Here is a 12,745-nt window from a genome sequence, read left to right as displayed (position 1 = left end):
CATTAAATTAAACCATAAATCACGATCGTATGCAATCTGGTAAAAGAAGATCGGATGTTCAGTGGGAGAATACCTACACTTATCTGGTGTTGCAAGATTATGAACTGATGTTTTAGTTGATGTTCGTAGTCTACTAATTGCGCCATTTCACTAGCAATCAATGATACTGGCAAGGGAGAAAACTGTGCAGCCCGCTTGGTAAATATGGCTGTCACAGGTGACTGTTATTTCTACGTGCACTTTATGTTTGTTAACTGTTATTTTGTTATTTTGTTGAATGTTTAGTAGACATTACATGTTACTTGTAATAACGGCAGTGACATCCATCTTGAACACATTCGTGATAAGTGCGCACTCTGTCAACAAACCACAAACATTGTCATAAACAAGTCACAAAAATTGTCAAGGACTATTCAAATTGCGTTGTTTTTGTTTTGGACCAAAGACTTTAAACTAAACAACATGAATTATTTCACGCTGTCAGAAGTCGACACCCGCCTGCGTTTTCGAAGCCTTTATGAACAACCTGTAACTTGAGTGTGCTCCTTTCCAATACTAGCAATACACAAAAGAACCCTGAGTGATGATGATGTGTTGATAAAATTATAAAAAAATAATAATCGCCCGAAACTTAATTTATATTAGAACCATAGTCCTAAGAAGGCATTGTAGGTCGCGAATCAATACTCACCAGGCTAGTTCTCTATTTATAATCGGATAGAAATATGTATGATCAGTCCCATCTGACCGACACTTCACACATGATGAGACTGGCTGCATCGAGCAGATGTTAGCACTTGAAGAATTTTTGAAGGGAAATGATGTTTATCATGTAAAAGTACTTTCCTGAGACCCTCTACTCATTGACTCATTGACTTACCACTCGTCTGCTCAGAAATAAAAAATGTAGTTGTCACCAGGTTCCGCAGAACCAACCGCGGAGACATGCAATTATCTAGAATCAAACCGGATCATCGCTCGACACCAAGGACTTCGAAGATGCACTAAACTTCGTGTTTACATTTCGCTTTTTTCTCTTTAGTTTTCGTTGATTTCGCAAAAGGTTTTAATTTGGTCAACAAAATTTATTTAGATTTGTCTTAGGTAAAAGCTGAGTGAAAAGTAAGTGTATAAAGGACACAGAGGTACTGAGAGAGTGGTAACTTCTAACTCAGTATTAGTCTCTGCAACGAAATAACACTTGCTGTAGATTATTTAACTGTCACAATGGAATAATCAAACAAGGATAAAATTGTGTTTGTTCTTTCATCACCGCAATAAGTATAAAGTTATAATTGAATGGAAAAATAACTTTAAATACGATGCAAAATTGTCCAGCTGGTTTCCAAAGTTAAAAACTTAGTGTACAAATAATATCATGGTCTTTAGATTGTTTGAGCATTTTTCAGAGAGATGCAATGGTTAAATGGTTGGGTACTGTTTACAGTAGCGGATGCTTCAATATATACAAGGGCACACTCTCCACAAAATTTAATAACATCCTTATCAGAATAATAAAAAGAGAAAGCACGGTGTAGATGAGTTAATGAAAAACACTTGGAGTTTGTGAAATACTAGATTTTGAAGATTGAACCGTTATTTAGTTATTAATTACTGACTTCAAATGAAGTCCAGGAAAGAATAAAAACTTTGATTCATATTTATTGCTGCCATGAAACACTTCTTAAGCTTGTTATTCCTCAATAAAGCCACTGAATTCTTTAAAAACATTCAAAGGCAAGATCATTAGCTATTATTCATACATCGTCATTTATAACAATGGTAATGATTTGATGATACTCGTTAAAAAAAGTTAAAGGATAAGTTAGTAAAAAGAGTTTGGAGATAAGATACAAGAAACATGTGTTACACGGCTTACACCTGTATGTGAGAGCAAATAATGAAGACACTTCTAGGACGGGATTGTAAATCGTTTGTAACTGAATTGCTGAAATTCAGAAAATAATCAATTCATTTTCTGCAATATTAGGCATCTTACATGTGTAAATATGGCTGAAACTGCTGAATTTCTATAAAGGATGTTTTGTTGTAGGTTCCGTCACAGAACGAGAGATGAATGAATAATATCATAACATCTTATCATAGAAATTTCGAAACTGAAATATTATAATACCTCATCATTTAGCTACAAACATATATTTAATGAAATATATTTATTTCATTCATTTTACTTTAGTAATATTTGGTGTGTGAAAAGTCGATATCGCAAATTTTATAAAACTTCGATGTTTTTGTGTAATGTAAAAATTGCATAGAAAATAAACGCAATTTACAATTTGTATACCGAGAACTTCTGAAAATACAATTTTCTGAGTTGCTGATACTAGAGAAAAGCCAATGTAATCGTGATACAGATTTTAAAAAGCTTAAAATAGTTTTGTAAAATTTCTGACACGGAATGTTGCCCTTTAAACGGTCAAAGGGAAGCAACTCAAGAATCGCGCAGGATTTAATGTTTGTTTTCTGACATGCATCAGTGACTTCTATGTATTACAGTCTTCTTAAATACACAATTTACATGGAAATATATGAACAAGAAGGGTCAGACATTGTCCTCGCGATTATTTATCGTCTCATATCAAAGGTTGGAAAAACTTATATTAAAGATAACAAGCGGAAAAAAACTCTTCTTTCTTCACAGTGCTTATGCAAAGGAATTATAATTATATATATATGGCTGAAAAAATGCCATCTAGAAAATATATCAATAATTATTTGTAGACGGGTAGGTAGTCAGGTATTTGTGTAAAGGTCTTTCCTGTCAGATCACCTCTACCAGAGTTCTGTTCACGTGCTAAGTGAACGGGTTTCCTAACACGCCTACAGATGTCCTTGACCTCACTCCTGAACCTCGAAGATCGCGAATAATAAACAAAGAAGTTGCAGGCGCTGTAAATATACGGGATGTAGCGAGCCAGCATCTCACACACCCTGTGTAGGTTACACTGACGACCAGAGGGCGAGAACTCCGGGTACACGATGCGGGCTACGGTGACGGAGATCATCGGCACCTTGCCGGCGATGAAAAAGCAGGACACGACGACCAGCATCTTGGTGAGCGCCACCTGCTGGACCTGCGCCTCGCCACTGGTGGAGCTGGTCTTCTGTCGCCACAAGATGGCGGCTCGAAGGGAGACCACCGTGATAGCCGTTGCGCCTGAGACGAGGATGAAGGTGAGGATGGGAAAGACGACAAGCATGATTGTGTCGTCGATCTTGTCATACACCCTCAGAACCGCACTTTTCTGCCAGCTGTCCGCCAGGGTGAGCTTCCACCAAGTCTCGTTAGACGCGCCATCGTAAACAGGAAATATAAAGCTCTTGATGGGGGTTGTGATGAACGAAAACTGCATTGAAATCGCTATGGCAACCAGAAGGATACCCATGGTTCTAGTGCTGACGAGGGTCTTGGCCTGTAGCGGGAGCAGGACACACAGACATCGCTCCATGGCGATCACTGTATTTATACAGGTCGAGGTTTCTCTCAAGCCGTAGTTCACTCCCATGAGATAGCAACGTGCGTTCTGGTAGATGACCTCCCCTACTACAGGGTTGATTAGCACGGCCCAGTACGAGGCTGTAAAGACCATTGAGAAAGTCAAGTAGAACATGTCCACCAGAGAAAGCACACACAGACACAGGTTCATGCGGTCCCTCAGACCCTGGCGCCTGAACACCTGGCAGTTGACGATGTTGGTCGAGACGGCCACGCTGACGACGACAGGCTTCATGACAGTGTGATGAACAGCTGCTACAGCAACCACTGCCTTGTAAGACAGTACATTGTCTGGGTGATTCCAAGGTAAAAATTCCTCATTGCTTTGAGAAAAATTCATTGTATTATAATATTATTGTTATATTTAAAGATACTGCGGCAGCTTCAGACTGTCCGGGCTTAGCATTATTTCACACCTGTCATGTTAATGAAAGATAGGTAAAGCTCTTTCAAAGTAATGTTAGTGAAGACCGTCAGAAGTCTCCACTTTCGGGAATATTAGGCCTGTCAGTTCCTACCCATTGGTTGTTTAGTTCACGCAATAGTGGTAACATTGAACTATTGTACAATTGTTTAAGAACTTTAGAAGCTGATTCATGTGAATATGTTGTGTTTGCTTATTCTGTGAACTCATTAATTCACTCAGTAACTCACTGATTCACGATATCACTCTCTAATTAACATAAGGACTTATTTTCTACTTGTTAGACATTATTAATTCACTGTTCCTATTTCCTTAGTTTTTATGTTTTCCACATTTTCCATCTCATTTTGTCACTCACCATCATTTCACTATAAAACTAACTGAAATCACAGAATGTGGAAGAATGCAAGCAGCGGGAGAAATCAATCTGCTTTGACTGTCCATAGGACATCAAGCATCTGCAACAGTAACAAAAATTAACATATACATCATGGACAGTCTGAACAATAAGGTAGTATACGGAAAAAGACAAAAAGGAAGAAGACGGACAGGCACGTGACTACAAGGCCACAAGAAGAGAGAGAGAAAAAACTGGAAACAATGGACACAATCCAAAAGCCCAATCCCGCACAAGATCTGAACCCAGAGCCTCTCACTGCAGTAATGACAAGCGAACTTTGTTTGTAACCACTAGACAACTGGACTCCCCGTGGCACTTAGAAGAATGCTTCACAAACAAGAAAGGACTGGTAAGTATTTATTATCTCACCTTAGGTCAAGAATTGCGTGTCCACAAAGGGAATCAGCTGCCTGCAGGTTAAACAATTCGTTATGGCCAAGATTTTCTTAAGGGAACAATAAAATGAAGGGCAAGATTTAAAGATGTTTGCTTCAGTGAAGGAAGAAAATGATGAGAGAAGACCATGTATACAAAATATAAACACTACCGTTGAAGAGGAAGTACATTAGGAAATCCCAGAGTCCCCCACCCCACGATAAACACTCTCATTAGTGTCTACAAACATCAAAACGTGACTGACTGACATTTCTCTATTGTTACCTTGCATTGTTTAAATATCTCAAATTAATTGTAAATACAATCAGTTCCTTCTTCCCAATTTGATATTTGTAAAGGGTGGTGTAGCTTTGTACATGTGTACCCCAAGCCAAAGTTTCGGATAAAATATACACTTTATTGTCGCACACTCACTACCTGACAGGTGTTAGTTGTATCAGGAGAAAATACAATTTTCTGTAAAAACGAGAGCAGCAAATATTTTAATAGAAAATTTCATAAAAGATTTATTTTGTCGGAAGACAAGGTCTGTTTGGTTCACTGTGTTTTCACACAAAGAAATACACATACACTCACGCACACATGCACACACACACGCACTCACATACATCATACACACCATGAAGGTATTAGAAAGAGAGATATTGAAATATTATATAAATATTTAAGAAAAAAGGGACAAACACGCCTACAAAAGACGATGATTATAAAAAGACATGATTGTGTAACGGGAAACGTAATAAAACTGTTTTATAAAATTTAAATAATTAATATTGATATTATTCAATCAAAAACATAATTACTAAAGACCACACGCCTATGAGTATATAAGTATATACATCCACACGCGATGTTTTCGATGAAGCTAGGCAGTGATTTTAGCAAACTTTTTTAGACACTTTTGAAAAAATAATTTTCCAGGAATGCATAACAAAAAAATGTTAATTTGTGAATGTTAGTAGGTTAGCATCTGAGTCATCATCGTGATTTTGTTGTGAACAAGTAGGAAGGAAGATAATGATTGGCTTCTCAACAGTTTTACCACTTCCTTCAGACCATCCTTGAAGCAGCCAAGGCTGAGGCTGACAGAAGACATGACAGAGGAACTGAGCTGTGGATGCTGCTTGTTTGTCACCATTAGAAATGTCACTGTGGTTACTGGCTTCTGAATGAATCAAGTCCTTCTGAACACCAATACAACTTCTTTGTCTTATTTCTTCTACCAGTTTGTTGAACTGACATCGTTATATTTTGAACGAGTGTGGAGGAGAGCAGGAAGGACCTTTACCATCCATTAGCGTGTTGACCTGAAAAAAATTCCGATGACACTAGAAGACTGTTTGAGAAATTGTTTATGTTTTATTTTGATGTTTTTCTTCTTTCTCGTCGTCTTTCACACTGATATGACCATGCATATTCATTTGACCGAATCTGTGTCGGCATTATTTATACAGACACGTGATGTGAGGAAAATCTACGTATGTGTGCAAAGGTTGTGAGAGAAATATACAATCAGGAGATTTTCTGAACCAGCAGACATACTTCCAGCCACGAACACAGCTTACTGCAGCCATCTTTTCTTTTCTTAATTTTCTAGTTTGGAGATTTGTTTGTAAGTAAAGTGCTTCCATTAAAAGAAGGAGGAGGGGACGATGGAAAGGGAGCTAACTACTGACGTATATTCCCGCAAACAAATCTTATCTTCTTGCCACCATCATGGCTGACAACACGGTTTGTTTACTATTTCTTGTTTATATACCGGCCGTGCAAACTGACTGTCCCTTCCGAAGTTTTTGCCCTTTAAACTTCTTGTAACCTTTAGTCCTCACACGTGCTGAGCAGACGATTAGAGGAGTTGATAAGACATCGATGACTGTAATCAGAGAGCACCTTCCTGACAAAGGGAGATAAGCGAGGTGGCTAAAGACAGACTCTGTCTACTCTCACGACTCAGGACATGTTGACAGACGGCCATCAAGCAAACAAACAACACGGGCACAGCGTTTAACATTCCGCGCATGCGCAGTCCACTCCGGCCGTTGGTCAGAAGCTCGGGACACGTCTGCGAGCCACTCATCGCAAGGAGAGATATTATCGAGGAAAGAAAAAATATCCCAATCGTGATGAACTTTCACAACCAAAAGAGAAAAACATGAGAATAATTAACATTATCTGCTCTCCTAATGGATGAAATTAGTATTTGAAAGATCGAGAAGATATTTTGGTTGCAAGCAATACAGGAAATGAACACATTGTGCTGACAGTAGACTTCTAAACATTTGGTCATCATTTCATGTCAAGCTGTCAATAAATGTCTCTTGCTCAATCAGCTAAATCCTGGCATTACATTGTTGGTATGAAGGTCAGTGGAAATATATTGCTGCTTTATACTAGTAGTCTGTCAAGAGTTTTTACGATCATTCTGCTTCATAATTGCTGGTAAATAATAGGATGCTGGTCACGCGCATGCACAATGTACATTTACAGTTTAAAACAGGGCTATCCTTTAAATCTCATGTCCATCGGGAACTGTTAACATGGCTTTGTCCATCTCCAACTTCTCTTTATCTGTATTGCTCCTCGTCCATGTCAATAAGTCAAAAACACCGAAAGACAGGTTTTGTCAGAACCACCCACTGTCCAGATTGTTGTTTGGATGTTGTATGTGACACCAGTAAAAATTATAATATCTTCATTCTCAGTTCATCCTGTTACCATCTCGACTCCATGCTACGTTTGCTAATGTGGTTCTGAGAGGCAGGTGACCAAGTGTCTGGTCCCGAGGTGTGGTGTGGTTATATCGGATGTCATCATCATACCTATAAACAACTGGAGGTGACAGCTTCTGAGTCTGTTCATGTCTCTCCCCTACTCCTCTCTCTCTCTCACACACACCTCTTGATCTCTATTGTCCCAGAAAGATAAACACAACACATTTTAGACAGTTTCTTTTCTTCGACTATTTAATTTTTACCTCAAAACCGATTATAATCGGCCAAAAGTTTATGCTGCCTGAAGGTATGGTACCCTTAACATTAGTCTTCATTCATCTCCACAATTAACAACACAGCTTCAACCTTACAGGTCATCTACATGTTCACCGATATAGCTTCGTAGTTACAGTTGATGTCTACAATGAGCGAGACAGTTTTACCTTCAATTCATCCTTACAATGAACGTTACAACGAGGTTTCTAGAAGAAAAAAATTAGAGTTAGGGGGACAGGAGAGTTTAAATTTTTTATGTTACTGTTCATAATATTAATACTTAGAAAAAAAGATGTTTGTCTATTTATTGACTCCTACGGAGACCTTCACGACTGTCCCATCTACTCCTGTACACATGCGTAAGTACATACATCCCTGCGTGTGTGCGTGTGTGCTTTGCTCTTCTATCTTACTAAAATATGAATGGGCGAGGATTTCGAGTGCTGTTGCCTTTCTGCTTGTTTATATATTTGATGTTTTTGTACTAAACGAAAAGTCGGTGTTCTTAACACTCCAGTGGCTGGCCTTGTGCATGTATTAACTCCCTTTGCAAAGTAAAGTACAAGAGAAGACATTAAACTTTAATTTAAATAAGAGTACCATAACACACCCGTTTTGTTGGGGAGGGAATGTTTGGCATGTGCCATAAAATAGTCCAGTACCGGCCTTGGTAATTGTTTTCTATTTTACTAAGGGAAAAAAGAAAGTGAAGAGCCTCTAATTAATTGTTGCTGCGGGTTTGGCTGGTTTGTTATCTGATGTGATGAAAGGAATAATTGATGTGATTGTCGTGCGGGTGTAGTTGCTAACCTCTACCTTATGGGAGGGTGGGTGGTTGAGGTAGATTTGTGCCTTAGTTTTTTTTCTTTATTGCTTTTTCTGTTTTTGCTAATCAAGGACTATATGCAATGCTTGTAAGGATGTCAGGTAATCTTTTGGTCAGTTCATTGTTGATATTAAATTATTCAATGTGGATAATAACAATTGACATGTGAGTAAAAACTAAGTTACTATCACAATTTAAAGCAAGATGTCTGCAAAGGTCGCTTCACTCGTCTTTCCCCGGAGTCCAGGCTGGCTCTCCAGGCCTCATGGCCAGAAATGCCACTTGCAGAAAACCCCATGTTGCAGCTGTTTGTCAGTCTGTTGATTAGACATGTTGCAGCTGTTTGTCAGTCTGTTGATTACGAGATACAGGCCACCCATGCCATCTACCCCGTTCTCTCTACATACCCTGCTAATAGTCTTTGCGTGGTTTTATTTTATCAAACCGTGATTACTGTCTCTGCTCTCAGGCTGACTTCCTGTCTCATCCCTAACTCCTGAAATAATTCTCAGCGAGCAGAGACGAGGAGGTTCCACTCCTCTCATTCATGGTCTGAGCTGATTACTGTCTCATGGTTCTGCACAGGGTGTGTTCGACATTATCACAGACTCCTCCCACCCACTCCACCACCATTTCTAAATGATACCCTCTTGTCGTAGATGGAAACAACTGCTTGCCAAGATAATGCGAGTACCTTTGGGCAATTCCGATTGCAGTTTTAAACAGGTATAACAAAACCAAGTTTGTTTTCGTATTCGTAGTACACAGCACCAATCTTAGTCTCCAACAATCGTAGCTGGGGAGGGGCCTGAGTGTGTGTGTGTGTGACTGTATTTCGTTTAGCTTATTTCCTATGAGAGCTAGCAAACTTGCATCTCTGTTGTTGAGACTATTAATTAATAAAGATGAACAATATTTTTTGAAGGCTCCTGCCTTAGTCTTTTCACCGATATGCTGAGCCCTTGCGTTCCGAAGTCCGTCCGAAGACCGCGAGTTGTCTGTTCCTTTTACTAAAAGCAAATCACATGCAGTCGCCGGGTTTTAGCAAAATAGTGGAACTTGTACAAATATATATATTCTTTTACTCACCTGACACTGAATCTCTTAAATGTGCAGTCAACACATCTTTCTGTCAGCACTAGTCATAAAACACTCCAAGGGGTGCTAGTTTGTCTTCTAACTTGTTCTCGTACTCTTTGTCTGTAATATAATTATAATGCCTAGTGAATTGATTGCCTCATTTCTTCATAACATTGGTATTTTGTTTAAGTTATCCTCTTGCTCTTTCATTGACATACTCTTATTGTCTTATTTTGGTTTTAAGCATTTAACGGACATTCCTATACGAACACGATGCTATGAATTAAAAATCACGCCTTCATCACTAGTTGTTTTGAATCATCATTGTTTGTTTTTTTTACTATAGTTTCCTCGATAACAACTCATCACTTAACTCTAAATTTTGTTCTCACCTTGTCATTTAGTTACTCATTTCCAAAAGCGAAACTCTTACCTGCTCCTTTACCGGTCACAAATCTTGTGTCCTCGAGGAGCAATGTAAAAACTTTGATACCACAGAGTCCCTGAGTTGTTTCAGTAAAGCTAGCCACTAGTCATACTGAAACTACTGTCATAATGCTTTTGTTTTTGAGAGACAACGGATGTATTTTTCAAATGTTTAGAAGATATTTTGAAGACTTTGTTGTTTAGCACAGAATCAACAAACATCTCACAGGATGGTCCTGAGTTCAGGGGGGAACATCTACAAACATCTCGCAGGTCTGACTTAAACCTCGAAGACATTGAATAGTAGACGAAAAAACTGACAGCACAGTGGGCGTAGGGGAAGTAAGACACTAATAAATGTGTTATCTTAAATATATTGTATTGTTTTCCAAAGGGGGAGAAATCTAGATCGACCAGAGAAGCGACGGTGAACGCGATTACCGGCACTTTGCTGGCGATGAAGACACAAGATGCGATCACGAGCATCCTGGTCAGCGCCACCTGCTGGACTTGACCCTGTCTACTTCTGCAGCTGACCTGTTGTCTCCACAGGATGGAGGCTCTCACCTTGACCACCGTGATGGCCGTGGCACCTGACACGAGAATGAAGACGATGAATGGAAATGCAACCAGCAAGATGGTGTCATCCACCGTGTCGTACAGCAGCAGAGCCTCGTTGTCCTGCCATGTGGCCGAGCGAGCCACCTTCCACATCGTCATCCCCGTGGTGTTGTCGTACACCGGGAACACGAATCTCTTCAACGGTGTCATGATGAAAGCCAGCTGCATGCCCACCACAATAGCAGCCAGCAGGATGCCCATGGTTCTGGTGGTCATGAAGGAGTTGGCCCTCAGTGGGAAGACCACACACACACAGCGCTCGACAGCAATCAGTACACTGACACTCGTGGACGTCTCTCTCAGACCGGAACACACGCCCCCAGCATAACAAAATGTTATCTGATAGAACTCCTCGCCCAGCACCGGGTCCAGTATCTTCATCCAGTAGGTGACAGTGAATATCATGCAGTACAGAAGGTAGACAATGTCTATCAGCGCCAGGACAAAGAGACAGAGGTTCATGCGGTCCTTGAGTCCTTGTCGTCTGAACACCAGACAGTTGACGATGTTGGTGGCTACACCAGCAACCACCACAACGGGTTTCATGACCACATTATAATAATACACCGTGCCTTGATAGTCTTGAATGCTCAGTATGTTACTAGGATTGTTCCATGGTAGAACCTCAATGACAGCTTCACCAGGTGTAGCTGTACTATTTATAGACATTTTCGTGGCTAATCAGCCAAGTGCTAACGGGACAGATATTAAAAAAAAAATGTTAATAAAATATGTGAAACTACACGACTAGAAAAATGAAATCATTTACTCTAGCTGGAGCACTGACTGGACTGCGCCTGAAACATTTACAGAAGGCTTTACATGAACACATTATACAATGAGAATAAATTAAGAAGATTTAATTTCATCATCTACCGCTGTCTTGGTGTTGGTCTACCTGCGCATTGGATGTGTTTATTGTTTATGACGACATGTATGTTATTTTACACCCAATATCATTCTATTTGAAAAATGTTCTTTCATAAGAATTTTTTGGTTTATCAGCTTTATCCGAGAATCCAACTTGGTAAGTAGATATTTAGTAAAAATTCTTTTAACGATTGATAAAAATCAAAGGAGATAAAAACTTGATTACTGTTAGTCTGAACTTTGAACTTTGGAGCAAAAGTCATCAGTTAGAGACACCAGGTAAGATTAACCCTTACCCACCCAACGTACGGGTGCATGGGTAGTCAGGGAAGGGGAGAATATAGCTTCGTCTTACAGATTTTGTGTATTAGACACAGTAAACCACTTACATTTCTCTGCTCTTTGAATATTAGGTTGTCAAATCTTTTACATTTGTCTCTGTAAAAGACTACAAAACCTTAGTATCACCGGAGAAGATAAATATTTTACGATGACAAGCTTGGCACCTCTCTGTCACAGATTTTTAAGTTTTGTTAACTCAACAAAAGGACCAAAGCATTTTTTTATTTTTTCAGACTTAAGTTATGATTCCCTTCAAAGCCACGAGTTTAAACTTTGACGCTGGCATCACATATTTAATTGATGAATATTTAATTGATGATTCCTACAGAATTATTCATTGACTTTGACAGCGAGATGTGATCATCTAGAAGCACCAAGCATTTATTTATGTATCAATGTATTCACACATTTAACATTTACTTACCGTTTCCTTTATACCGCTGAAGGACTAAAAATAAGATTTTGCAAACCCGAAATTTATATATTATTGCTGCAAGTTATTTTGTAGTTTACAACAAAAGTTTGTGCTTGATTAACATATACCTATATTTAGCGACCAAACAAAAATGTTCACGTCTACCCGACTCCAATTGAGAATAGAGACGAGCTTCTCCTCCGATGAGCATTTTAATGTTCATAAACCACAGGCAGATGGACCTTTATATATACCAGTAGAAATTCTAAATTGAACAGTAAATGTTTGCCATTAAATAGCTTAGCTTCAATCATTTTCAAAAGCCCTAAAAGATTGCGATATTTATTATTTTCTTCAGCAGTCGATGTCATTGTTAAAATATATTATATTTTGTTTGTGAAAAAGGACTGATGAATATAATTGGTCCTCAGTATTTTATCT

The 12,745-nt window shown here is 39.0% G+C and overlaps 2 protein-coding genes across 2 annotated transcripts; both read right to left on the bottom strand.

The window, feature by feature from the left end:
- Positions 1-2,732: 2,732 nt before the first annotated feature.
- LOC112565952 lies at positions 2,733-3,857 on the bottom strand. The gene has a single exon (XM_025241852.1). The coding sequence runs from the start codon at positions 3,855-3,857 to the stop codon at positions 2,733-2,735; it is 1,125 nt and encodes a 374-aa protein (XP_025097637.1).
- Positions 3,858-4,363: 506 nt separating this feature from the next.
- LOC112565950 lies at positions 4,364-11,346 on the bottom strand. The gene is made up of 2 exons (XM_025241851.1): positions 10,624-11,346; positions 4,364-4,399 (listed from the first exon to the last, which is right to left on the bottom strand). The coding sequence occupies exons 1-2, from the start codon at positions 11,344-11,346 to the stop codon at positions 4,364-4,366; spliced, it is 759 nt and encodes a 252-aa protein (XP_025097636.1).
- Between the last annotated feature and the right edge of the window lie 1,399 nt (positions 11,347-12,745).

The sequence above is a fragment of the Pomacea canaliculata genome, linkage group LG6 (genome assembly GCF_003073045.1).
Source record: "Pomacea canaliculata isolate SZHN2017 linkage group LG6, ASM307304v1, whole genome shotgun sequence".
NCBI lineage: Eukaryota > Metazoa > Mollusca > Gastropoda > Architaenioglossa > Ampullariidae > Pomacea > Pomacea canaliculata.
The sequence above is the reverse complement of the archived record's forward strand: the minus strand, read 5'-3'. Positions and strand labels throughout refer to the sequence as shown.

Bases quoted from the DNA above. Each gene is read 5' to 3' on its own strand.
- LOC112565950 (XM_025241851.1), bottom strand. From the start codon at position 11,346: ATGTCTATAAATAGTACAGCTACACCTGGTGAAGCTGTCATTGAGGTT. The intron at 4,400-10,623 runs GTGAGAGCCTCC...TTACTGTTGCAG, and splicing joins CGGCCATCACGGTGGTCAAG to ATGCTTGATGTCCTATGGAC.
- LOC112565952 (XM_025241852.1), bottom strand. From the start codon at position 3,857: ATGAATTTTTCTCAAAGCAATGAGGAATTTTTACCTTGGAATCACCCA.